Raw genomic sequence first — 27,143 nt, forward strand, 5'->3', positions numbered from 1 at the left:
TTCCCCTATATTATCCTTGGATAGACTTGTTATCCTCAATTCATATCGACCTCTGTTCATGCATAACATAATACCAAAACAAAATTAGTGAACAGAGGACAAGATAATTTCTATATAAACTTATACAAGCAGGATAGTTAAACCCAAGAGCAGATTCAAGGATTTCTATCCCAGTGGTGAACAGCCTCAATAGGATGAAACTTAAGCACCCGTAACACAACGTGGATTGATAAAGCAATTCCACAAATTACAAGTATAAGCTTAAGGTCTGAAGTGATTATCTTCATTAATTATTCCATATGATTCATGATCTGCATCTGTGATCTTATATCCTTAGTTGTCTATAGATCAATCCATGCATATGCAACTACCTATACATATTTTCAAAAGACTTGAAAATGTCTCGATTTATAATAAGCATGAACCATAAGTATATCTTAACTTACTGCACCGACACATAAGACAACATGGGATGGTAAAATGGGGAACGAAATCCAATTCGGTTATCTCTAATCAATAAAATTCTGGATGATTGTAATCTACATTCAAACATAACATAACATTGGACGGTGGAATAATCCAATTCAGTTATATTCAATCAATAAAAGTCTCGATCATTGATAATCTGCATTTCTGATAGTCAGTTACTTGACCCACTAGTAAATTAATTTTTAATTTTGATAAGGACCCAATAGTATTTAATACAAACTTCAAAGGACTAATACATAAAATACATATATGTAGAGGTGCACATGTATATTCTTTGAATATGTACAGAGTAGTTCCATGAGGAAAGCCTGACCAATAAGATGCCAGAGCTGAGTATCTTGTCTGTGTTGGATTGTAATGTCTGACATTAAAAGTAATGTCTGACATTAAAAGAATTTGTATGATATGATGCTTCTTTACATAATTCCTAACATCTAGTACATAATTAATGGATTGGTTTGTTTAGAGGGCATGTTCACACTCGATGTCAATATATCAGCTAAGTTGAATTGGGGTACATGATAAGATTCACCACCCAACATATGCCTACTTCAAATCCTCTTGGAAAGGAAAAGAAACATGGATTTCAATCCCCTTGCAAATATATGATGTGTGGTTGATATAACTTGACAGATAGGGAAGTTATAGACTTGACCCTAAGAGCGTAGGCTGTGTAGATTTCTCTCAATCAGGTCAACATGATTGCCCATTGTCATTATTTTTATAGGCCCATTGTCATTATAAAAACTAACAATTGGAGACCCACTTAAAGAACATGCTGAGTAAAATATCTGAAGATATGCCCATTAGAACGAGTAGGCAAATCAAAAGGCTATAGCTGTCCCACCAGCAAAAGGGTTTTGCTTTTGATGACTATATGAGGCATATGTGAATTGTCATTATGCTTTTATCCACTCTACACCTCTGGTCATTGTCAAGAGAAATAAGCATATATGAATACAACCATGGGACTTCGATAGCACATGGCTAATCTAGATTCTATAATTGTTTACTTAATTATGTGGTGTCGTGGAAAGGGCCCAGTTATTCTGAGCTAAGCACCCAAATCAGCCAAGTATTTTACTAGTGCATTTAAATATTCCTTAGAAGTTTGTTGTCAATAGAAGGGGACAATCATATCCAGTTCCTAGATCATGGAAGCTTAGGAAGATGAGAGACACAGGGCACTAACTTCACAGAAACTGGTAGATTTTAACGCTAAGCCTAAAAGTATTCATAGTTGGTGTCATTTTAAAAAAAAAGTATTAATAGCTGGCTCGCTCAAAAGATGCTTAAGATACTGATTACAGCTAATCATAATCACATGAAAGCATTCTGTAAATCATTATGCAAAGAAAAACTGCAAAATAGTAAAGTTGCTCACTTTCAAGCAAAAGATTCTGCCATAAAGCTTGTGCATGAGTGGGGTCATTGGTATAGAGAGAGGCAAACCAAAGCAAGTTGTAATGTGGCCTACAGTCAAATGTTTCAAATCCAAGACCATGCTCGTAAAAAAATTGCTCTTGCCATTTTACCTAAGGGTGGATTAGGCAATTTATATTTTTAGCAACCTTACTGGATTAGTTATTAGTAATTCCGTCGACGGCTTATCCTCTAAAGCTTATACCAATGGCCATTTTCACAAAATAGTATTTGCTTTCCATAATTAATTCATATATCGGGAACTTCGGTATTTATCATATATGCCAACTAAAGTTCCTTTAGATTAATTCTGAAACATGAATTTATTTAATTCATATATCGGGAACTTCGGTATTTATCATATATGCCAACTAATGTTCCTTTAGATTAATTTTGAAACATGAATTTATTTCTAGCAAATAGATATAATAATAATAATTGTTGGGAAAGTTGCCTTATTTCCCACCCATGGTGGTTGCTTGGGTGGGAAGGCAAAGGCAAAAATAGAGATTTCTATTTTTAGCTTTTGGGGAAAACTAAACTATAAAAAGAGAAGTGTTGTTCTCTTGGGTTGCAGCGAAGCAAAGACGTCTTTGGTGTGTCGGCTACGGAGAGAGAAGAAAAAGAGAGAGAAAGGGAGAAGAGGTTTTTCATCTCGGGGTTTTCTCTTGGGTTCTTTTTCGGGTTTATCTCTCGCGTTATCTCTTGTGTACGGTCTTGGGTTTGAGAAGCAAGGAAAGGGTTGCGGGTTTGTGGGTTTGCGATTAATCCATTGTAATCCTTGTATATTGTTTTTCTCATAGTGGAAGATCGTGTTTCTCGCCCGTGGAGTAGGCTTAGCCGAACCACGTAAAATATCGGTGTTCATCTTGTGGCTTGCTTGCTATTATTTATCAGTTTAATCTGTGCACGATCGGATCGGATTGCCCGGCGAATTTTCACAACAAGTGGTATCAGAGCTCAGGTGGAGCGATCGTCAAGGCTGGGTGGAGTGATCGTGGGTATTGTGGTTAGATCGCGGTTAGAGCGATTTTTGGGGTAGAAAGATTGTCCAACAAAGATTCTTGTTCGAGGTGGAGCGCTACACCGAGAAGTGCAAAGTAATCTGAGATGGGGGTAAAATCAAGTTCTACTCAGTTCAACATCGATAGATTTGACGGAAATGACAGTTTCACCCTATGGCAGATGAGGGTGAAGGACATCCTACTTCAACAGGGCTTGGCTAAGGCGTTGAAGGGAAAGGATGGCAAGCGTGAGAGGATGACGGTACCTGCGTTGAGGAGGATGGATCGAGATCCCTCTCCAAGGTTGACTAGGTGAGTCAAAAGTTTGGCAGCTACACATGTGTATTGGCCGTGTTGATCGAATCGGGAGGAGTCAGAACCAAGGTGATTCGAGGGTGTTTAGCTGGTACTTCAAAAGGCCAATGGTGGTTTACAGCGATACCGGACCGGTGGCAACATCAACGGAAAATCTTCAGGTGGCTGAGAAATAAGCCAAGGTGGAGATTGTTGGGAAAGTTGCCTTATTTCCCACCCATGGTGGTTGCTTGGGTGGGAAGGCAAAGGCAAAAATAGAGATATCTACTTTCAGCTTTTGGGGAAAACTAAACTATAAAAAGAGAAGTATTGTTCTCTTGGGTTGCGGCGAAGCAAGACGTCTTTGGTGTGTCGGCTACGGAGAGAGAAGAAAAAGAGAGAGAAAGGGAGAAGAGGTTTTTCATCTCGGGGTTTTCTCTTGGGTTCTTTTTCGGGTTTATCTCTCGCGCTATCTCTTGTGTATGGTCTTGGGTTTGAGAAGCAAGGAAAGGATTGCGGGTTTGCAATTAATCCATTGCAATCCTTGTATATTGTTTTTCTCATAGTGGAAGATCGTGTTTCTCGCCTGTGGAGTAGGCTTGGCCGAATCACGTAAAATATCGGTGTTCATCTTGTGGCTTGCTTGCTACTGTTTATCCGTTTAATCTGTGCACGATCGGATCGGATTGCCCGGTGGATTTTCTCAACAATAATAATAATAATAATAAGTGTTCCTAAGCTATAGCTTATCTAAGCTTTATGTAAGCTATAGCTCAAAAACACACGTGGCCCCACATTTTTTTGGGGGATCCAAAGCATTCATTTGGAAGGCCCTTCCATGGATAGGGTGTGTACCAAAAATCAGCCCTATAGGATCATCCTAACCCAATCAAAGGTGGAGTGGAAAATGGACAAACAATGTGTGTCCATGTTTCTGCCCATTTTTTCCCTTAACAGATGTCAGGGTTAGAATGATCCTATAGGGCTGATTTTTGGTACACACCCTATCCATGGAAGGGCCTTCCGAATGAATGCTTTGGATCCCCCAAAATATGTGGGGCCACATGTGTTTTTGAGCTATAGCTTAGGAACACTTTCCTCTAATAATAATAATATTATTATTATTATTATTATTATTTTTTAGTCAAACTGGGTACTTGATTAATGTATGCATTATTATGTTTAAAATTCATGCCATCAAATCAATTGCTCAAAGTTTAATTAAATAGATTATCCCGGCACATTACATTTAGTCAAATTGGATACTTGATTAATATGTAATCAAATTGGGTACTTGATTAATATTTAGTCTAATTGGATACTTAATTAATATATTCATTGCAATTGGCTTTGACAATGCACATTAAACCCCAATATCATTAAATAACCAAACAGGAAGAATGCCTTGGGGATTCCTGCACTTTAGCTAATACCAATTCGGAGACCAAACATAGTCCTCATCACTGTCAAACTTCCCTGCTTCTACTCATACTTGATTCTTGTTTCTACACCAAAGAGTTAACCCTTTTTGCATCCATATTATACACTAAATATTGAATGCACATAAAGTTTAGTGAATAATTTTGGAAAGAAACGCCTATGATAGATGTGCTAGATTCTTATGTGCCAAGTAGGAATATGTGAGACACTCATAAAAGTAGATTCCACATGTTTTCCTCTCAGCCATGTAAGGTCGATGGCCTTCCGAAGTTGATCCCATCAAGCATCACATGAAAATTTCAAATTTGCATCATGGCATTTAATTCCATCAGCCAATCTCATAAAATCCTCAATTGTTTCACATGTTCAAATAGGGTTCTAGGTTATGGACTAAACATCAAATTTACACATGAATTGGTGTTCAATTCCAGAAATATGATTTGGCAATGTCAGCGATAGCATCTTCCACTAACCACAAGGTCTCGTGCACATGTACATGAGTCACATTCAATTAAGAATACCAAAAGTGGGAGATAAACAAACATGTAAAATCCACAAGTTACCACAATCACATGAGGTGGGTGCCCTTTTAGAGCTGATCCCATAGATATTCCCTAGTGATGGTCATTAATAAAAAGGTTTCAGTCTACCTTACTTATTGTTTCATAAAAGGTTTTCTATTCTTACATTTTAGACTACACATGTGGTCATGCGCACATATTCATACACACTAATGGTATTGCAAGGGAAATAAGAAATATGATATTCAAGAGTTGGAGACTATAATTAATTACTCAAAGCAGTCATTTCTTCACCTATAAGGCACAACTAAACCAATCAATCAATCTTGCAATTACAAAAGGTTTGAATTCAAACCTACATAGAGTGGGACGTTAAAGGAGGCATTAATAAGGAAAAATAGACAAAATTTGATATGAAAATGAAAGGATGCAAACAAAAACATTAAGGGAGGGCTTGGATGCGTTGATTGTTGTTTTCATTGAAAGTGTCAAATTCATTGAAAGCCTAAAACAGTACAAAGATCTGCCTTAAACAGGTTTGACATTGTTTAGGTGATATTTTTAAGGATGCAGTTTTACTTTGTTTGGATGACGTCTTGTATTTTTCTAGAAATTTTACTTGTGTTGTTTGGCTAAGAAACATAATTTGCTTGACAATTAAGAGACAATGAAGAGATGAAAGGAGAGTGGAGAAGGAGAGCCGTCATTGCTTGAGCCAGATGTAGAGGTAAAAACAAAACAAAATGGAGTGGAATGTCTAATGTAAGTGGTGGAAATATCATGTCCCCTTAGAAGTGTAAATAAAGAGAGGAGCGCCTTTCTTATGTTTTTTTCATTTTAAATTTTGTGCGTATCTATCTCAACTCAACTCAACAAAGCCTTTGTCCCAAACTAGTTGAGGCCGGCTAGATGGATCCTTTAGAAAAATTTCATGAAGGTGAAAGGAATCTACCCGGCTCAAATTTACTAAGTCTGATCCTGGCCCTAGTTGGGTTTGTCTACGTGGATCATTTTCTTCCATTCTCTCCTATCCAAGGCCATGTTCTCTGTTATGTTCCTAGCCATCAAGTCTTTCCTCACTGTTTCTACCCAAGTCGTTTTCGGTCTGCCCCGACCTCTTTTTATTCTATCAACTTGGCACGAGTCACTTCTTCTCACTAGAGCATCCAAAGGCCTACGTTGGATATGTCCAAACCATGTTAACTGGTGCTCTCTCATCTTCTCCTCAAGTGGTGCCACTCCCACCTTTTTACGAAAGTCTTCATTTTTAATTCTATCTAACCTTGTGTGGCCGCCGAAGCATTCGCATTTCCGCTACACTCATCTTATGCACATGCTGCTTCTTGGTGGCCCAACAGTCTGAGCCGTACAGCATGGCTGGCCTCACAGTTGTCTTATAAAACTTTCCCTTCAGCTTGGTAGGGATTTTACGGTCGCACAGAACTCCTGAGACAAGCTTCCACTTCAACCAACGTGCTCGCTAAAGATATCCCTCTTAGGTACCTCCTGTCCAGTCATATTTACTACATCCTCGCTCAGCCTCCTTTCATTACTAAAGTTGCACTCCATATACTCTGTCTTAGACCTACTTAGTCTAAAACCTTTGGGTTCCAGGGTACTTCTCCAAAACTCTAACTTAGCATTAACTCCTGCTTTGGTCTCGTCGATTAATACCATATCATCATCATCTGCAAATAACATGCACCACAGCACCTCATCCTGAATGCCCTCCGTAAGCTCATCCATAACTAGCATAAAAAGATAAGGGCTTAGAGCTGATCCTTGGTGCAATCCTATTGTAATTGGGAATTCAGTTGGGAATTTGTTCGTATTTATATATTTTATTATTTATTTATTTTTAATTTGTATGCATTTTATTTTTTTAACGTTTTATTTGTATCTATTTAATTTTCTTTTTCTTTTCTCTCGGCCCAAGAGTGGGGAGGGAGAGATGGTGCAAGTGGATAGAGAGAGAAGTGTGAGGGAGGAGGGCTTTTCAGTCAAGGGAGAGAATATCCCGATTGTGATTTCCTTTTACTACACGTGAAAACATTAGAAACATTTGAGAGTGGGTGACATTTTATAGAATTTCATGTCAAATTCAGCACCCTTAAATATGAATTCCACAAAAAATGTGCCACCCAAGACGTATAAAATAAGAATTTCGTGGAATACTCTTTCACCCAAAGAAAAAAATATTGTATCCAAACCAGTGTCAAAACGCGGCCGAAGAAAATCCTAGTCGACTGGGCACGACACAGTCGAGTGCTCGGATGATGCAGTTGAGTACTCCGTTGACGTCGTCATAACTCGGGAGAGTCAAAGGAGTTTTTATTGACTTGGTAGGACAAAACGCAGAACGTGGCAAAGGTAAAAGGGAGTCGACTCAGGGGAGTCCACGAGGACGCGGAGGAGTTTTGAAACTATGATCTGAACATCCCCCAGGGAAAAGCCAAACATACAAGATTTTCAAGAATTTTGAGAAAGAAATCTTCAATTGGTGTAACTTGACAGTATCAGCAGACAAACTATGTTGCATTAACTAAAAATGATGATTCTCCCCGAACACATACTGACATAAGACTACCTAGAAAATAAGAAAGTTACACGTATGCCCTTGTGGGAAAAAAACTAGACGTGTATGTTGTAACATCCCTTTGTGTTAAAAAATGGTGTTACAGGTATGCCCTTGTGGAAAAAAAAAAACTAGTCATGTATTATGTAATTGTAAAATCAACTAAATAACCATATCAAGAAGTGAATGAGAGAAAGAGAGGAGAGAGAACTAAATGTGAGAGAGAAAGTAATTAATTAAATTTTGAAAATGAGGTTGCAATAGATTATGTACTTGTGTATCAAACGATTAAAATACCCATGTGTGGTATTTTCTAACATTCTCCCTCAAGATGAAAAGTTCCTTAGAACATTCTCAGCTGCCTACTCAGTTTATGATGTTGATCTATGTTGAGCCAACTGGTTAATATATAAACAAGCTGATCTTGATTGAACATGTAAAGAAAGTAAGTCACCATTCTCTACTTTCTATCCAACGAAGTGGCAGTCAATCTCGGTGTGTTTGGTTCTAGTATGGAAGACAAAATTCTGAGACATTTTCTGTCACACACCGAAACCGGCAGTTCGAGCCGGTGACGTGGGAGCGACCACACTCCTATAGGCTCAGTCCCATAAGCATGCAAGGTCTCATATCAGACAAATCTAGATAAAACCAATGAAAATCTCATAAACTTCATTCTTATAAACAAGGTCAGAGTTCACAACAGATCCATAATTATCAAACCACTTCTCAATTTGTCCCAAGAGACACTCCTAGCATATCTAATTTACAATCGTCCCATTTAGCTCATAGTCAGATACCATCGCTCTGAAAACAACTACATCTATCATGCCCATTCTATGAAAAACTTTACATGACATATCTACATCTCTGCATTTAATATATATATATATATATATATATATAGAGAGAGAGAGAGAGAGAGGAAAAGGATTGTAAGCTCGAGCGTACCAACCTTATGGTACGCTCGAGTGCCCAATCACATGGGTCCCACATTTTTTGTGGTGATCCAAAGCATTCATTTGCAAGGCTCTATCATAGATACGGTGTGTATCAAAAATCAGCTCCATTGAATCATCCTAACCCCTCCAAAGTGGAGGGCAAAAATGGGCAGATTTGTGGACAAACAGTGTCTGTTCATTTTGACCTCCACAAATGGATGGGTAAGGGCCTTTCAAATGAATGCTTTGGATCATCCTAAAAATGTGGGCCCACATGTGATTGGGCACTCGAGCGTACCCTAAGGTTGGTACTCTCGAGCGTACAATCCTTTTCCTCATATATATATATATATATATATATATATATATATATATATATATATATATATATGCGTGTGCGTGTGCGTGTGCGTGTGCGTGTGCGTGTGCGTGTGTGTGCACTCTTCAAAAATGCATACAAAAGCATGCCATTCCTAACAACAAGATAATCATGAATCTCCTTACCTTGTTTCAGACCAGCCGAATCAGAAAACAAAGGAAGAAAACTCGTAAATGTGATTGAAACAGGTTTGACACCAGCTGATTGGATCCTATTGAACGAATGCAGTGCCTCATCCTTAAACCCATGTTGAACATATCCTGAAATCATTTCATTCCAAGTCACCATATCAGTTAGAGAAATCATATCAAATAATTTAAGAGCATCACGCAAGCACTGGCTTACATGGCTAAAATGTGTTAGTCACAAAAGCCTCTAAATCAATCCCGCATAGTAACAAGCCCGTGAAGATGAGTACCATACTAATCAATCCTCAATGTGATTGAACTTCTTAGAGGGAAGATCAGCCCCTCAACCCACTTCAAGGGAGGGGTCAGTCCTCCTCTGTGTGCAGAAACACAGTATTGGGTTTGAAATTCTTCATTGATTTGAAAAATGGCTGATTAGAAATTATTTATATCAAATAAAACCACTTGACAACCAAGATACCCCATCTAATAAAACTCACAAAGACTAGGACCAACTGACCCTTATCCACAACTCTAAAAACTAAAACAATATTCATGATATCCTTAACCTCAAAAAAAAAAAAAATTCATGATATCCTAGGTACGTAACAAGTTGGGTTGTATTTCTGATCTTCTCATAGCACAAAACAGTCCAAGACTGTCAACCAAATCTCCATTTGTTGCATATCCATCAACCATCACATTCGACAAAACAGAATCTCTTTGAGGCATATTATCAAACATTGTGCGTGCAAACTACCGAATGTATACTGATCCAAGTCAAATTATAAAACTACAACAAGCCCTGGTTACGTGCGTACAATACAAACCCTAATTGCTTGTTTGGAGGAATCTGAAGCTGTGATCTTCAGAAAAAGGGTATGGAAATTATGAATTTTTAGATGGAGGTAAGGGGTGTCGAATAATGTCTATGAGATGTGAGTGTTAACGGTATTTCATTTCAAATTTAAAAGGGTATTTTGGTCATTTTCAAGTTGTTGCTGGGAAATGATGCTGTAATATAGGGGACCCACCTACTTGATCCAGGCCGTTCATCTGTCGTGGCCCCATCATGGCCCAAAAGTCGCTCTTTCAAGTAATCCAGACCATTTGATCTTCTTGTAGACCATGATATGAATGGGCAGTGCCAAAATTCACTCTCATCTTACAATAATAAGCCTTTGAATTTTGTGTCGTTCGATCGGACGGTCAGAATAATTTTCCTTAAAAAGTTTAGAAATGAACGAGAGACAATGAAACATATATTGAGGAAGATCATTTTTCACTCTTTATAGTATACACGTTATATGCATTCATGGTGAGAGGGCCCACTAACCTACTGCGCTCGAGCCTAACGTGTATTATAAAGATTAGGCATAGAAGATGCGATCGGCAGTCCCTTGCTTTGATATTTGCACTCGTCTATTTATTTAAGAGGCTCTAGTTGCATGTTTATGGTTTTTGAGGAATTGAATCAGCCAATGAGGAAAATGTAAAATAAAATATGAGGGGCAATGATAGATCGACCCCCAAATATCTTAAATCGACCCCCTATGTCTCTTTCTCTCTCCTCTGGGTGAGAGAGAGAAGGGGAGGGTGTCGATTTAAGATATATGGGGGTGGTCGATTTATCACTCCCCAAAATGAGTGCCAATACCATTATCATCTGAAGATGTTAAAAAATGATCTAGTTTTACAACAAATTGACATAAAAAGCATGGACCTTTTGTGATAGCTACACCTCAATTAATCTTCGTTTCACTTCACTATAACGGTGCCGAAAATCGAAGTCAATGAAAACATCTTTGTTATCTTGAATTCTAACCAAGATTAAACGTTGAAGGCACAAATTGAAAAATTACAATTATTAAAAGAAACGTTATCGAAGCACCAATGTTTTGATATCGGCACTCTTTTATTTATTTTGAATATTTCTTATTGGCTGGTAATAGCTTTTTGGAGGAGTAAAATACATAGAAGAGTAGCAATATCAAAACAAGGATTCTTATATAAAGCCAGTGAGGGATTTTCAAGTTCAAAGTGGTGTTTACATCAATACTTAGAACATGGAAGATAATATACGCACTCCCTTATTTTGATATTGGCACTCCACCCCTTACGCACACGCTCCTTACATTGCCTGTTATACGAAACAAGCTATCAACAGCCAATCATTAAATTGCAAATATACAAGTCCTTCGAACCATTTATTGAAAATACTCCCATCACTCACAAGATTGCAAATTTTTAATCTCATTCAAACCATAGATGCACAGAATGGCCCATCAGTCACTACCATTATTACATTGCAAATTTTTTGTCTGAAATGTCATTTCTATCATATGCATTGCCCGAAAAATCATCAGTTAGCTACTTGTAGAAACAGTAGGAAAACCAAAGTGACATGAACAATCCCAAGTGAGTTTCAACTTTCCAACTCAAAAGATGATAAAGAAAGCGAAAAAAAAGGAAAAAAGAATACAAGATAATCTCGATTACAAATGAGAAACTAAGCGTAGAAGAGAATTAGTTAACTTACTCGATCTTGCTAGCACCACTGAATTTAGATTCTACCAATTGTACGAAAACCGGAGAATATCTGTGGTGTCTGATTATCATGATAAGAACCCATGTATTTGCAACCAAGAATAGTACACTTGCCAACCACAGCTGAATAAAGACATTCTTCCCTTTAAATTCAAGAAAATAACCCCACATCAGCCAGTGGATCTGGGCTCCCATCCACACCAAAATGCAAACTAGACCTTTCCATTTAAGCTTCATATTGCTCCATGGCAGAATCAGAGGCAACAGACAGAAGAACCATACAAAGTACTGTGCTGTGATAACCTGTCAATCGACAGTTCTCCATCACGCATAAGATAGAAAAAATGACAAACTGATAGAAGTTATGGGCATTGCCTTTACTCTTAGGCCCTGTTAGTTTTGGATTTTGAGAGCCGATTGCGAGTCCAAAACCAATTATGGCAATCAAAATTAACTGTAAATTTGAGTCCAATACTCAGCTTTGGATCACAAATTCACAATCAGTCCTCAGAGTCCAAAAAAAAATGGGGCCATAAAGTGGTCAAGACTTTGACAACGTAAAAACAAACTCATGATTAAAGATAATAAATTAAATATCAAGAGAACAAATACAATGTACCTCTTTCATTTAAAAAAAAAAAAAGGTGATGCATATGAAAAAGGAACATAACAATTTGGAGAATTCATGGTCATTTCCTATAGCACTCTTGTAACATAAGCAACCCTCAAGCTTTAAGCAAAACAGACATTGCCTTAAAGTGGTCAAGGACTTCAACAAAGTAAAAACTCAATGATTAAAGACAATATCAAGAGAACAAATACAATGTACCTCAATTTGGAGAATTCATGGTCATTTCTAATAGCGCTTTTGTAACATAAGCAACCCATAAGCTTTAAGCAAATAAAAAAGAAGCAGATCAAGACACACACCTTGTTGAATGCCACAAATGTGACTGTCTGCACAAATAGGCAGAAAGGAAGGTCTTGTGCAAAGCGGAAGATGAGAACTAGTTGCACCATCAATTGAGGTAAGAAAGAGATGAGCTTCTCCACCAGAGAGAACCCCTGTTCGTGTTGAAGATATATGTAATAGAAATATATTGAGAAGTTATGCCTTGGATCAGTACGCGTGAGATGATATAGCAACGCCTCATTCAAGAACTCCCACCCGTAGAGATAAAAGAAAAGAGCAGTATAAAAGAAGAACACAGCCCCGGAGATGAACCCAAACAGTATTCTTTCTTTTGTAATCATGCTTCTGAAAAGAACCCATGGATAAGACATCAAACTGTTGTGAGCTGTTGACAGCTTAGCCGGTCTTGGATTAAGCTGGGAAGATCTATGTTGATTAGGACTCCAAATCCCTACGGTGGGCTTCTTGCTGGATCGAAACTTAGGTACATCAAGAACTAGTAGAATAGGAAGGGAATAGATGATTGGGTAGATTCTAAAATGGACAAGAAGCCCATACCATAAGGCTGCCTGCAACATATTACCTGTGAGCAGAAAAGCAGTATATTAAAGATGATAAGACAAGGACTTATAAGTGATCATCCAGTGTGTAGAGTATGATTTTAAATGAAAAACAATCCAGTCTTTAAAAATACGAAAACAATCCCAATTCCTTCAACATGATTGTGAGAAAGAAGTAAAGATTACTCGCATTCATAAAATGTCGCTTCAACTGTCGTTGTTATAACATAACTAAAAATCACTTATTTAATAAACTGAAAGGCTGTTATTTTGCAGCAATAATTAAAAAAAATACTTTAGTTTTGGTCATATTTGAAACCTCAGCATTTAGAGTTTCAGAAAAATGCAAATGATCTGCTTTGTCAAATAATACCATGTCAATCAAAACTAAATCAAAATTTTCTCAATCTACAAGTTTGAACAAGTTTGAAGGTATTTTCAGCATTCATAAAATTTACTCATTTTCATAGTGCAGTATTCAGGATATAGGAATAAGGGGAAGCAAAACTTACACCATTCATAAGAGAAATTATGACCCACAGAACCATAGCACAGACAACAGGCTCACAATTTCCTCGGGTACCAATTGTGAATGTGAATGGATTGAGGAGCCAGGATGCTACCGAATAGAAACGTAGATTCTCCGGCACACCACGAATCTTCAAAATAGTATGCAGAAACAAGCCCACAAGCAAATCTGCAACAGCAGGGCACAATTCAATTTGGCAGGGCTTCAAGACGAAGAATGAAAAAGGAAATGAAGATGACAATCATCATTTTAGGTCTAGAACTTTCTACTTGCCTAAAAACTTGATTTATATCCATAATCATCTCAGAATTCATACTAAACAACCTACCAATGTGTATCTGGATAGGATAAACTACATGGAAGATCTATCGTAAGTTGTGCTTTCATATGTTCATCAATGTAATTTCTCCAATGTTATTGCAAAGGGGTAAAACAAGCGTTTAAAAACTAGGACTCGGATGAGAACTGGGACAAGATAAAAAAGGAGCCGACCTGGGTGAGTCAGTGATTGACATGGTCAACTTTTCGTTAACTCGAGCGGGCCAAAAGAGTTTTTATTGATAAACTTGGTGGGCACATCTCAGACTCAGATGAGAATTCGGCCAAGGAAAAAGGCAGTCGAATCAGACGAGTCAATGATTGACAAGAGGAATTTTTAAACGATGGGTAAAACATCTAGGATAAATCTCTTATTTGCAAGAGGCTAAACTGCAACGAAGCCCAAATTTAAATGCAAAACTACATTTTAAATCCTCCTTTTGGCATGATAGACACAGTCAACTTTTCATTAACTCAAGCAGACCAAAAGAGTTTTTATTGATGAACTTGGTAGCGCAAAAATCGGACTCAGATAAGAATTCAGCAAGGTAAAAAGGAGTTGATGCAGGAGCATCCCCTGGAATCTCTACATTGGCCCCTTCATGCTCGTCACTATAGTAGTTTTTCTATATGATGCATTAGTCTAGTGGTAGGTTAGTGATTTTGAGCATTTTTCATGTCCTTTGGTTTAAGTAGGGGTAGTTTGGTTATTTCACCATCACATATGGTATTTGGGTCATTTGATATTAGTTAGGGGTATTGGTGTCATTTTACATTGTAAATGGCTATAAAGCCAATTCCCTCTCATTTCTAGAACTTTGGATTTTGTAAACTTTGAAATTGAATTTGAGTTTGAGCTAGATTTAAGATTAAGTTTTGAAATTTGGAGGGAAACCCTCTTGCAGAGTTGCAGAGAGGGTTTTCAAGTGATTTTCGTCCAAGGAGAGCATGAGCTTGAAAATCGAGCTCCTCCATAGAATTGAAGCCTTTTTCACCTTGAAAATCAAGGTTTTCATCATGATAATAGAGCTAGGCATCCCCTTGCTTGGCTGATCATTGCCTGAATCAACTCATCTCTTTTCCAAGAGGTCCTTGCTCATGCTCTCAATAAAAGCTCTGCAAGAAAACTTTGTATGGCTCTTGAAGATTCATATTCGCAGAAGCATGGTTTTAAATTTCGGCCGAAACATTTCGTTTCGACCAAAATATTTCGGTTTCGGCCGCGACCGAAACGAAATTTACATGAAGTCGTTTCTTTACAAGATTTCAGCAAAATGTCACCGAAATTTCGAAATTTCGCCGAAATGTCACCTAAATTTCTTTTTTAGCCTTTTTTTACAAAATTTCCACCAAAATGTTATAATTCCCAACGAAATTTATGAAATATGCACCAAAATAGCCAAAATTTCCACTGAAATCGCCGAAATTTTAGACATTTGGTCGAAATTAATTAAAAAAAATGAAATCATAATAATAATTTTACATGATTTCGGTTTCGATCACCACCGAAACCGACACCGAAACCGAAATTTAAAACCTTGCGCAGAAGTCTGAATCAAGGATTCTCCAACATAGAGCAGAAATACAAAATCGCCACCAAGGCACTTTATCTACGCATGAGTTTCTGCTTAAGATGAAAAAGAATTCGATCAGTATGCTGAAATAAAGCAGTCATTGGACAAACATGAGGAAGTTCGTTATACATTGAATGGTTCAGGAGATGAATATAAGATCTTAACTGCCTCTTTACTTACATGGAAGGAATTTCCAACATTCATGAGCTGTGTATTTTACTGTTGTAATATGATGGTCTCATGGCACCTACAGCTTCATCTCCCAAGCTGTTGGCAAATTCATCTTCCTTTTTTTCCATATTATTTCAGCCTTATTTTCATGTTTTTTTTTTCACCCATTACCCCTTAGGATTGATCCCTTTTATTACTCTACCCTTTTAGATCATTTATCCTACACTAGTGTTGATTTGGGCCCTAGATATATATTATTGTCTTTGCGGACAGATTGTAAGAAGGTTCTTATTTGATGTACTTGACCCATTACCTCATCTTTTTCCCATTGGAAGTTGTTATATGCATTGGTTGCTTAACATAGAATCTTTTGATTTATGGTTTACCTCAAAAGCTCACCTACATAAGTTTTCCCTGTTGCAATTTATTAAAACTGATTTGTTTATCCGTTTGGGATATGGTTTGCTTACTCTAATCGTGAAGTATTTTGCCCATCGAGCTCCTAGAGTCTCCGGAATTATCCGCGAACCCCCAGGTTTGCACCACATGGGGCTGGTGGATCATTGATTGGTTATACATATGTTAGAATCAGAACAATTATTCATAAATGGTCAGATTCCCAACGATTGGGAATGACAGTTATTCTCAAACAGATTTATGTTTAAAATAAAAAAATGAAACTTGACAGTTGAGACAGAGTCCTTCTCGATGATCGTGAGCAGTTGTGAATGGTTACAATATATATCTATATAAGGAGATGACTATCCAAGGAAAAGGTCTTAGAACCAATCCAAAACATGTTATAATTTATCTTTACATTTCCACATTGCCTTTTACTTTTCCTTAGTTGTAGTTTACCAAGGATTGAAGACTTGAAGGAATGTAATCATCACCTCTGGTGAGCATTTCTCTTTAGTTTCAATTCTCTATCCATCGCACTGACGCTTGTTTGAGTATTTTTGTAAAGAATTAAACTAAATACTCGTTAACCTCCATCGAGTCGTTTGCATTCTGTGTGCATCGATGTTACAGCCATGACTTGGCAGTGTGTCTTCGAAAAGTCATTCGTTTAGAAGGCATTAAGAGCCCAAGGAAAGTGGCGTCCCCCGCTTCTTCCCAATCGCCTGAAATCCAATCCCAAAAGACGGAATTGATTACCCCTCAAATTGAATTTTGGGCTCATTCCACTTATTGGCACGCCCACGCACTCGACACGCATCAAACATGCTGCACTGCATCCCATCAGGTAGTCGAACTAGTCGAAATAGGAAATGTGAAAGAAAAGAAGCCGTCTCTGCACAAGCAGAAAAACCTAATCTGTTTCTTCACAAGCAGAAAAACCTAACACTACCCCTGATAATAAAGCGGGATAAGCAATAAATCGATGAATAAATTCCGAAAACACTAATCAAACAACACCCGTAAACTAAAAAACAAAAACTAATACCATATGAAATTTGAATAATGCATCTTCTAACCCAAATAATGTAATCTCCAACCAAGACTAGTTAATACTATAGCATTCAATACCCTAGTTTTGAGTATAAATTCATGTCCCGAAGCAATCCATGCACTAATGCTCAAATATCACTTCAAGTAATATAAGAATAAATTTAAAAGTGTATAAGGAATTCGTACAAGAGGTACTAATGTAATTTAGTGTCAATGTCATACTTGTAATTTTCAGTAATTTGGTTTAGTACATAACACATCATGTAAACTGAGTGAGAGCAGGAATAAATGGACGGTTGATCCATGCTTTGGTTTCTCTCTTCTTCTTCTAATCTAGATTTACATGATCAGAGGAAGCTTAATCTTCCCCTCATTTCATAAGGTAAGGATCAATCTTTCTTTGTAGATCATTACAGAGATCCATCTTTCTTCTCGTCCTTTTCCTCCCCTTTGTGGATCACAATATATGAACCATAAAAGATCCATCTTTTTTTGCAAATCATTACAGATCCATCTTCACATCCCCTCTCTTTTTCGTGATTCACAAAACCCAAACCCCTTATTACAAACCCTAAATCCCTTAGCTCTTCGAATTGAATCCAATCCCAGAAGACAGAATTGATTACCCCTCAAATTGAATTTTGGGCACTCATTCCACTTATCAGCATGCCCGCGCACTCGACACACACAGGCCACACTGACTGCACTGCATCGCCTCGGGTAGTTGAACTAGTCGAAATAGGAAATGTGAAAGAAAACAAGCCGTCTCTGCACAAGCAGAAAACCTAATCCGTTCCATCAGAAGCGGAAAAACCTAACACTCCCCTGATAATAAATTGGGAGAAGCAATAAATCAATGAAGAAATTCCAAAAAACACGAATAAAAAACACTCATGAACTAAAAAAACAAAAAGCAATACAATATGAAATCTGATTAAATTATGCATCTTCTAACCCAAATAATGTAATCTAAACCAGAACCAGTTTTTCTTTTTCAAATGATTTCCATACAACTGGATTTCCATATTGCAGTAAGTTTCTATTTTCTCTTTTTCCTATTCTGCTAATCTATGTATCCTATTTTGCTAAATTAGTGCAGTTAACAAATTGGAGGTCGAGTTTCCTCGAATTAACTCACTGATTTCCTCTTTCTCTATCATCTTCATCTCTATTTTCTGTTTTGATAGAACAGTGTTCTATCACCGATGGCAAAAACCCAAGCCCTAAACAGTGCATTAATCAAACAAAACAACTGTACTGAAAAAAAACAGAGAATACAAGAGAGAGAGAGAGAGAGAGAGAGAGAGAGAGAGAGAGGCCGTATTTACTAACCCGAAGCAGAGAAGAGGATTTTACCCCAGGAGCGATGAATGATGGAATTGGGAATAAGCAAAAAAGCCAAAAGAGGTGAGTATCTGTATGTGGATCTCTCATATGGGGATTTTCCAGATGCCATAAGAGAAGAGGCATCAGAGAATACAATGTAATCCACGTCTGTGTATCGAACCTCCATGTGGGTGTCTTGCCATTGTCCATAGACTATCAGAAAAACCCTAACAACTGCTGATAATATAAGCAGCAAGTGGAAATTGGTGGACCCCATTGGCTGCTAAAAAAATGAAGCAAATATCCCCTCAATGAACCATGAAAATCTTCACGGAACTGTGTGGAATATGGAGAAAAGAGATCAGTAAGATGTTCCCAAGTTTTCCATCTATTTGTTCGTGCCCTATTACATTTGATAGATGTAGACGCCCATGTAGTCCAATATTTTTCAAAAAAGTACTGTACGTCCCACACTAAAGGATGATCCAAACCTTCTAGTTGATGGGCCACAACGTAAATAGGATGTGCCCATTTGATCCTAGCCCCCAGATCTATAGGGGAACTACATATTATGGAAACCTCTATAGATCAGAGGGTTAGGATCAAACTATCGAAATGATTTTTTGAGCACAACCTATTTGCATTGTGGCCCATCAAATGGACGGTTTGGATCATCCTATGGCGTGGGACGTATAGTAATTTTTGATAAATATTGGACCATACAAAATCTCAGTCTCAGATCGGATATGAAAGCGCCCAAAAAAAATATAACAATGAGACAATTCTATGATTCCAATATTCCCCTTCTCTACTCCCCTTCATAAAAGGCCAAAAATTAGTTAACCTATAAACAAACAATTGTGAATTTTTAAAATTGGAAAGCAACAATAACAGTAGTAATAATAGTGGTATAACTAATAAGTATTATTGCTAACAATATTTCACAATGATAAAAAAACATTTGTGACATAGTGAAGCTTATCATCAAATCAATACAGAAAAAAAAGCTGGGACCGTGTAATTTACCAAATCATGCGATGAACCTTTTAGTTCAGATAAGACAATAGCTGAGTCTGGTCTGATGGGACAGTTAAAAACTTGAAAAGTAAAAAGAGACATCAAGTACTGTTAGAAAAAAAAAAAACAATGGCCAAAATAAAATCTAAACGGATATTTAATCCATACACTGATGTTTCATGCAAAAAAAAAAAAAAACAATGACACAATGACAAGATTGATGAGAAGAAATTCAGAAATGAAGACAAAACTCGGTTGAATTTAATTACTGCAAAGCCAGCAAAAATACGGCAGCACTCCACTAAATCTCTATCCAAGCTTCTTGCATCACTGACCGGTCATGTAATCTTAAATTAATATCAACAATATGCATAAAAGTAAGAAGACGGTTGGAGAATGAAGCAAAAGTGTAGGTCCAGAGGCACAAACACCCCTAATATAGAGTCGAGGCTGCCTCTTGATAAATGCTTCCCCCTCAATTTAGAAATGGAAAATGAGGCAAAACTCCAAGCAAAAGAAAGAAGAAAATATCCGATAGCAAGAGGACATTGTATTAAGACGAAAAATGAGTGTAACTTGCTATCAATGCATCACCCATAGAGATCAGGGCCATTGCGGAAAAAAGTAGATTGTATCAAGAGGAGAAATAAGTGTAACTTGCTATATACATTTGTTCTCAGACAAATGATGCGGCTCAAATTTCAGTTCAAGCCAAATTCAACATCTTGACCATATAGAATTGGCAAATTCAATCCTAACTATCAATTTTGGACAATCATATCTAATTTTTAAGATAACGTTTGAACCATTTTTTATTTTTTTTGGTAAGCATAACTTTTCAAACCTATAACTATGAAATGTATATATTTTGTAAGATTTCCATGGTTTGAGCAACAAGAAGAAAGTCAAAATTCAGTGACGGAAACAGTGATGGTAATTTGGCATACATTAAGATTATGAATAATCCGCATTTTTGTAAGGCTGCGTACATCTAGCCCTCCTTAGAGCCCGCAATGGCGGGAGCCTTTTTTTTCTTTTTGCTTATAATTTATATGCACTAGCTCTAAATCAGTTCTATGCTATGTTTCATTCTGTTTCGATATGCGTTTCGATCGTGGCAGAAATAGAAACATGTCGGTTTTAAATGAAAATTTAGGTCAAAATCTTGTAAAATTGTGGAAATGTATGGAAAACATATGCAAATAATGGACATCTAAGATGAAACTTCAAGAACTGCTATAATAAAAACAAATACACATTTAGATTAGTTAAAAAAAAACACGTAGTGGTTTAACAACACCAAACACCAAGTGACATGCCATGTCATTAGATTAGTGTCGCGAATGTCTGATAATTTATAATTAAGTACATACCAGATTCTACATGTAAGTCATATAAATATTTATTATGCAATTTATACACCATATTTCAAATACAATTTGTATATATTTAAGGGAGATGATTTTTTCAACCCCCCTGTAGGATTATGCGCCCCGCTTTTAACGTGATTTGACATCAAAAGGCGTTAAAGTCGGCCCATATTCACTTTAAAAGGGGGCGATAATCCTACGCGAGGGGGAGGGTGAAAAAATATCTCACAAATTTAATCAGGTAACACAGATTTGCATAGTATAGCACTAATAAACTAACGGTTTTTGTTTGGTTTTGTGTTTTTAATTTCAGTACGTGTTTCGGTTGGGATGGAAACGGAAACATTTCATTTGGTTCGCAGTTTTGGTGAAAATTTTAAACCATGCTACTACAAAATCTTCTCTCATTACTTCCTTTTTTTATATGGTGGGGTCGTAAGGCCTCTTATTTTTTCTTATTGATATAAATCTTATAGTCGATACATGTCTTCTTATTTTTTTGAATGGTGATACATGTCTTAATATTACAGTTTCCAAAATGATTTATGTCACAAAGTTCAGCACCATTCTGCCATTTTACAATGTGAATCTTGCCCAATACAAAGACATATATAGCATGGGAGCAGCAATTGTAGAACCATTATAGGGCTGGAATCCACTACACAGACAATGCCTTAAGTGACATCCCTTCAAAAGCAAGCCATGATGGCATGGAGCCACTGCTCATAAAGCAAAATCTCACATAGTGGCCGATGAAAAACCCAAGTCTATAGGGACACAATCAAGTTGTGCAAGCAGAACATGTGATCAACCATTTTTACCCAGGAATAAATTGAAAGGCACTTGCCAGTTTTTTATTAAGAGGAAGTCAGTCATTGATTGCAGAATTATTATCTGAAGTGAGAATAAATCTAAATTTATTTGAATAATTAGCTTCTCAGAATAAAGAATTATGTGGCAGGTTTTGAGATTTTGATGGTTGATCAAAAAATTATACTGGAAAAGCTTCTAATACTTCTGAATGAAAGAAACATTACAACTAAATATGTCACAAATGATGCTTACCGGCATTTCTGGAAGAAATTTGTATGCAAGGGTCAAAACCCTAAACCCTTGACGTGTATATTTTTTGTAGGTTTGAACATATGATGAAGGTATATCAATTAGCATATTCTGGATAATTTCTAGAGCCACTTGAAATACAAATCAAGTCAATGTTATAAAGAATAAACCCAATTACCTTTAAACATTGAAGTAACTTTTTTTTGAAATGGTTAAACAAAAAAAAGTTACTTTAATGTTTAATGTGTGAGATTAATTACTTAATGTTTAACCCAACTCAACTCAACTAAGCCTTTGTTCTAAACTAGTTGGGATCGGCTAATAGATCCTTTAGAAAATTTTCAACAAGAAGGTGGAAGGGTCTACTAGTTCAAAATGATTGTCCACCCCTGGCACTAATTGGGTTCGTCTACATGGATCATTTTCTTCCATTCTATCTTATCCAAGGTCATGTTCTCTATTATGTTCCTAGCCCTCAAGTCTTTCCTCACTGTTTCTATTCAAGTTGTTTTCAGTCTGCCCCTACCTATTTTTACTCCAACTTGGCACAAGTTACTTCTTCTCACTGGCGCATCCAAGGGCCTACGTTGGCTATGCCCAAACCATATTAGGCGGTGCTCTCTCATCTTCTCCTCAATTGGTGCCACCCCCACCTTTTTGCGGATGTCTTCATTTTTAATTCAATCTAACCTTGTGTGGCCGCACATCCATCTAAGCATTCGCATCTCCGCTCCACTCATCTTATGCACATACTGCTTCTTGGTGTCCCAACATTCTGAGTCGTACAACATGGCCGGCCTCACAGCTGTCTTATAAAACTTTCCCTTCAACTTGGTAGGGATTTTACGCTCGCACAGAACTCCTGAGGCAAGCTTCCACTTCGGCCAACCTGCTCTTATTATATGGTTAACATCCTCTTCAATCTCTCCTTCCTTATGTAGAATTGAACCAAGATAGCGAAAGATATCCCTCTTATGTACCTCATGTCCAGTCATATTTACTACACCCTTGTCATGCTTCTTTATATTACTTAATTTGCACTCCATATACTCTGTCTTAGTCCTACTCTGTCTTAGTCCTACTCTGTCTAAAACCTTTGGATTCCAAAGTAGTTCTCCATAACTTTAACTTAGCATTTACTCCTGCTTTGGTTTCGTCAATTAATATTATGTCTTACAATAATGTTTAACCATTTAAAAAGAAAGTTACTTCAATGTTTAAAAATAATTGAGTTTATGCTTTATAACAGTAACTCGATTTGTATTTCAGGGTGCTCCAAAAACTATCCAGAATAGGCTAATTGATATACCTTCATCATATGTTGAAACCTACAAAAAATATACACGTCAAGGGTCTCGGGTTTTGACCATTGCATACAAACCTCTTCCAGAAATGCCGGTAAGCATTATTTGTGACATATTTAGTTGTAATGTTTCTTTCATTCAGAAGTATTAGAAGATTCTCCAACATAAGTTTCTGATCAACCATCAAAATCTCAAAACCTGCCACATAATTCTTTTTTCTGATAAGCTAATTATTCAAATAAGCTTAGATTTCTTCTCACTTCAGATAATAGTTCTGCAATCAATGGTTGATTCCTCATAATAAAAAACTGGCAAGTGCCTTTCAATTTATTCCTGTGTAAAAATGGTTGATCACATGTTCTGCTTGCACAACTTGATTGTGTCCCTATGGACTAGGGTTTTTCATCGGCCACGATGTGGGATTTTGCCTTATGAGCAGTGGCTCTATATGACATCATGACTTGCTTTTGAAAGGATATCACTCAAGGCATTGTCCTTGTAGTGGATTCCAGCCCTATAATGGTTTTCCAATTGGTGCTCCTGCCATTGCGAGGTCTAGGGAGGGTTAGATGTACGCAGCCTCATAAAAATGCGGATTATTCATAATCTTAATGTATGCCAAATTAATATCACTGTTTTCATCACTGAATTTTGACTCTCTTCTTATTGCTCAAATCAGGGAAATCTTACAAAATATATACATTTCATAGTTACAGGTCTCAAAAGTTATGCTTACCAAAAGAATAGCTCAAACATTATCTTAAAAATGAGATATGATTGTCCAAAATTAATAGTTGTGACTGAATTTGTCCATTCTATATAGTCAAGATGTTGAATTTGGCTCGAACTGAAATTTGGGCCACATCATTTGTCTGAAAACAAATGTATATAGCAAGATACACTCATTTCTCCTCTCGAAACAATCTACTTTTTCCGCGCAATGGCCCTGATCTCTATGAGTGATGCATTGATAGCAAGTTACACTCATTTCTCATATTGATCCAATCTCCTCTTGCTATCGGATGTTTTCTTCCTTCTTTTTCTTGGAAATTTGCCTCATTTTTCATTTCTAAATTGAGGGGGAAGCATTCATCAAGATGCGGTCATCGACTCTATATTAAGGATGTTTGTGCCTTTGGACCTACATTTTTGCTTCATTCTCCAACCGTCTTCTTACTTTTATGCATATTGTTGATATTAAATTAAGGTTACATGACATGTCAGTGATGCAAGAAGCTTGGATAGAGATTCAGTGGAGTGTTGCCTTATCCTTGCTGGCTTTGCAGTAATTAAATTCAACCGAGCTTTGTCTTCATTTCTGAAATTTCTTCCCATCAGTCTTGTCATTGTGTCATTGCTTTTTTTCTTACATTAAACATCAGTATAGTGGATTAAATATCCGTTCTGATTTTATTTTGGTCATTGCTTTTTTTTTCCTAACAGTACTTGATGTCACTTTTTACTCTTCAGGTTTTAAACTGTCCCATCAAACCAGACTCGTCTACTGTCTTATCTGAACTAAAAGGTTCATCGCATGATTTGGTAAATTACATGGTCCCAGCTTTTTTCTGTATTGATTTGATGATAAGCTTCACTATGTCAGAAATGTTTTTTCATTATTGTGAAATATTGTTAGCAATAATACATATTAGTTATACCACTATTATTACCACTGTTATTGTTGCTTTTCAATTTTAAAAATTCATAAATTCTACCATGTCTAAACATTATTAAATCCCTAAAGTCTAGCAAAAAAATCTCATAATTTGGTCTCTAAAAATTTTTCAACTATTCAGGAATTGGTCAACACATGGGTCAGTAGCTGATAGTGGCTTTCCGTTATAAATGTAGGATCTTTTACATATTTGGTTCATTTAATTATTTCTTATATATCTATATATTATATACAGAAAGGGAAACTAAGGAATTTTTTTACTTTCTTTCCAGAAAGCTATTACGTCGATGAGTGTACTTTCATGTGTCTATATATATGTATATTAACAATTTCTAATTTTTTTGGATTTTTTCATATTTTCAACCACTAAAAAATATTTGGTCGTCGTAGCGGAATGAAATGCTGAACAAAATGACTGAAACGTTCTGATCCGATCGCCAAAATGAAATGGTGAACAAAACAAAATTTATAACTTAGGATATAATTCTTAAAAACTAGAAGACAGTCATTATGATCGGATGAGGGTTTTGTGGGCTGGTTTGGGAAAGTAGGAACCCATAAATCTGGGCTGTGTTTGCAGTTAATCGTTAAGGGAAAGGGCTTGCAATTAACAAAAACAATCGGTTGTGAAAATTTCAGCAAGAATGACTTCTTCTTGAAATTCGATCAACAACAAAGAGACGTGTTCCTCATGAAAGAATTTCTTCTAATTTTCACTTCTCCAGATGTAACTTCAATCACGAAAAAAGTAACTTGGACCTTTTGCTCTGATACCAAATTGGTGTAGGTCCGGGAAGAGAAATAGAAGAAATAGTTAGAACCAGTTTTTTCTTTTTTAGATGATTTCCATACAACTAGATTTCCATATTGCAGTAAGTTTCTATTTTCTCTTTTTCCTATTCTGCTAATCTATGTATCCTATTTTGCTCTCCCTATTTTCTACAAGATGTAGATGCTGTGTGGATTTCAGGCAAGGAATAATCACAATTAGTGCAGTTAGCACATTGGAGGTCGAGTTTCCTCGAATTAACTCATTGGAGGCCTGAGTTTCCTCGAATTAACTCACTGTTTTCCTCTTTCTCTATCATCTTGTTTTCTATTTTCTGTTTTGATCACCGATGGCAAAAACCCAAGCCCTAAACAGTGCATTAATCAAACAAAACAACTATACTGAAAAAAAAAAAAAAAAAAAAAAAAAAAAAAAAAACCAACTCAAACAGAGAATACAAGAGAGAGAGAGAGAGGGGGGTTGTATTTACTTACCCGAAGCAGAGAAAAGGATTTTACCCCAGGAGCGATGAATGATGGAATTGGGAAGAAGCAAAAAAGCCAAAAGAGGTGAGTATCTGTATGTGGATCTCTCATAAGGGGATTTTCCAGATGCCATAAGAGAAGAGGCGTCAGAGAATACAATGTAATCCACGTCTGTGTATCGAACCTCCATGTGGGTGTCTTGCCATTCTCCATAGACGATCAGAAAAACCCTAACAACTGCTGATAATATAAGCAGCGAGCGGATATCGATGCTCGCCATGGCTGCTAAGAAATGAAGCAAAAATCCCTTGTATGTCCCCTGCAAATCTTCACGGATCTATGTGGAAAATGGAGAAAAGAGATCAGCAAGATGTTTCCGAGTTTTCCATCTATTAGTTAGTGTTGGTGCCCTATTAGGGTCTTAGATGTGTTTTTAAATGGTGAAGACTGAAGCCCGTGTAGTCCATTATTTTGTCAAAAAGTACTGTACGGCCCCACACTTAAGGATGATCCAAACCTTCCACAACGTAAATAGGCTGTGCCCATTTGATCTTAGCCCTCAGATCTATAGGGGAACTACATATTATGGAAACCTCTATAGATCAGAGGGTTAGGATCAAACTATGGAAATGATTTTTTGAGCACAACCTATTTGCATTGTGGCCCATCAAATGGACGGTTTGGATCATCCTGTGGCATGGGACGTACATCATGTACAGTAATTTTTGATAAATATTGGACCATACAAAATCTCAGTCTTAGATCGGATATGAAAGCGCCCAAAAAAATATAACAATGAGACAATTCTAAGATTCCAATATTCCCCTTCATAAAAGGCCAAAAATTAGTTAACCTATAAACAAACAATTGTGAGTGCT

The 27,143-nt window shown here is 36.8% G+C and overlaps 1 protein-coding gene across 5 annotated transcripts; it reads right to left on the reverse strand.

The window, feature by feature from the left end:
* Positions 1-11,471: 11,471 nt before the first annotated feature.
* PNT1 (mannosyltransferase family protein) lies at positions 11,472-26,684 on the reverse strand. Of its 5 annotated transcripts, XM_077397211.1 has the most exons (5): positions 26,275-26,684; positions 13,728-13,910; positions 13,212-13,236; positions 12,671-13,121; positions 11,472-12,043 (listed from the first exon to the last, which is right to left on the reverse strand). In XM_077397211.1, the coding sequence occupies exons 1-5, from the start codon at positions 26,543-26,545 to the stop codon at positions 11,729-11,731; spliced, it is 1,245 nt and encodes a 414-aa protein (XP_077253326.1). In that variant the 5' UTR covers positions 26,546-26,684; the 3' UTR covers positions 11,472-11,728. The 5 variants fall into 5 exon arrangements, with proteins under 5 accessions (XP_077253326.1, XP_077253324.1, XP_077253325.1 ...); XM_077397209.1 differs by having other exon boundaries at positions 12,671-13,236; XM_077397210.1 differs by lacking the exon at positions 26,275-26,684 and adding an exon at positions 18,590-18,899 and having other exon boundaries at positions 12,671-13,236.
* Between the last annotated feature and the right edge of the window lie 459 nt (positions 26,685-27,143).

This window comes from Tasmannia lanceolata, unplaced genomic scaffold, assembly GCF_043159265.1.
Source record: "Tasmannia lanceolata isolate RefF3 unplaced genomic scaffold, GAP_Taslan_0.1 ptg000015l, whole genome shotgun sequence".
Classification (NCBI taxonomy): Eukaryota; Viridiplantae; Streptophyta; class Magnoliopsida; order Canellales; family Winteraceae; genus Tasmannia; species Tasmannia lanceolata.

Bases quoted from the DNA above. Each gene is read 5' to 3' on its own strand.
- PNT1 (XM_077397209.1), bottom strand. From the start codon at position 26,545: ATGGCGAGCATCGATATCCGCTCGCTGCTTATATTATCAGCAGTTGTT. The intron at 13,237-13,727 runs GTGTAAGTTTTG...TTCTGCTCACAG, and splicing joins CATAATTTCTCTTATGAATG to GTAATATGTTGCAGGCAGCC. The intron at 12,044-12,670 runs GTGTGTGTCTTG...GTCGATTGACAG, and splicing joins CATTTGTGGCATTCAACAAG to GTTATCACAGCACAGTACTT.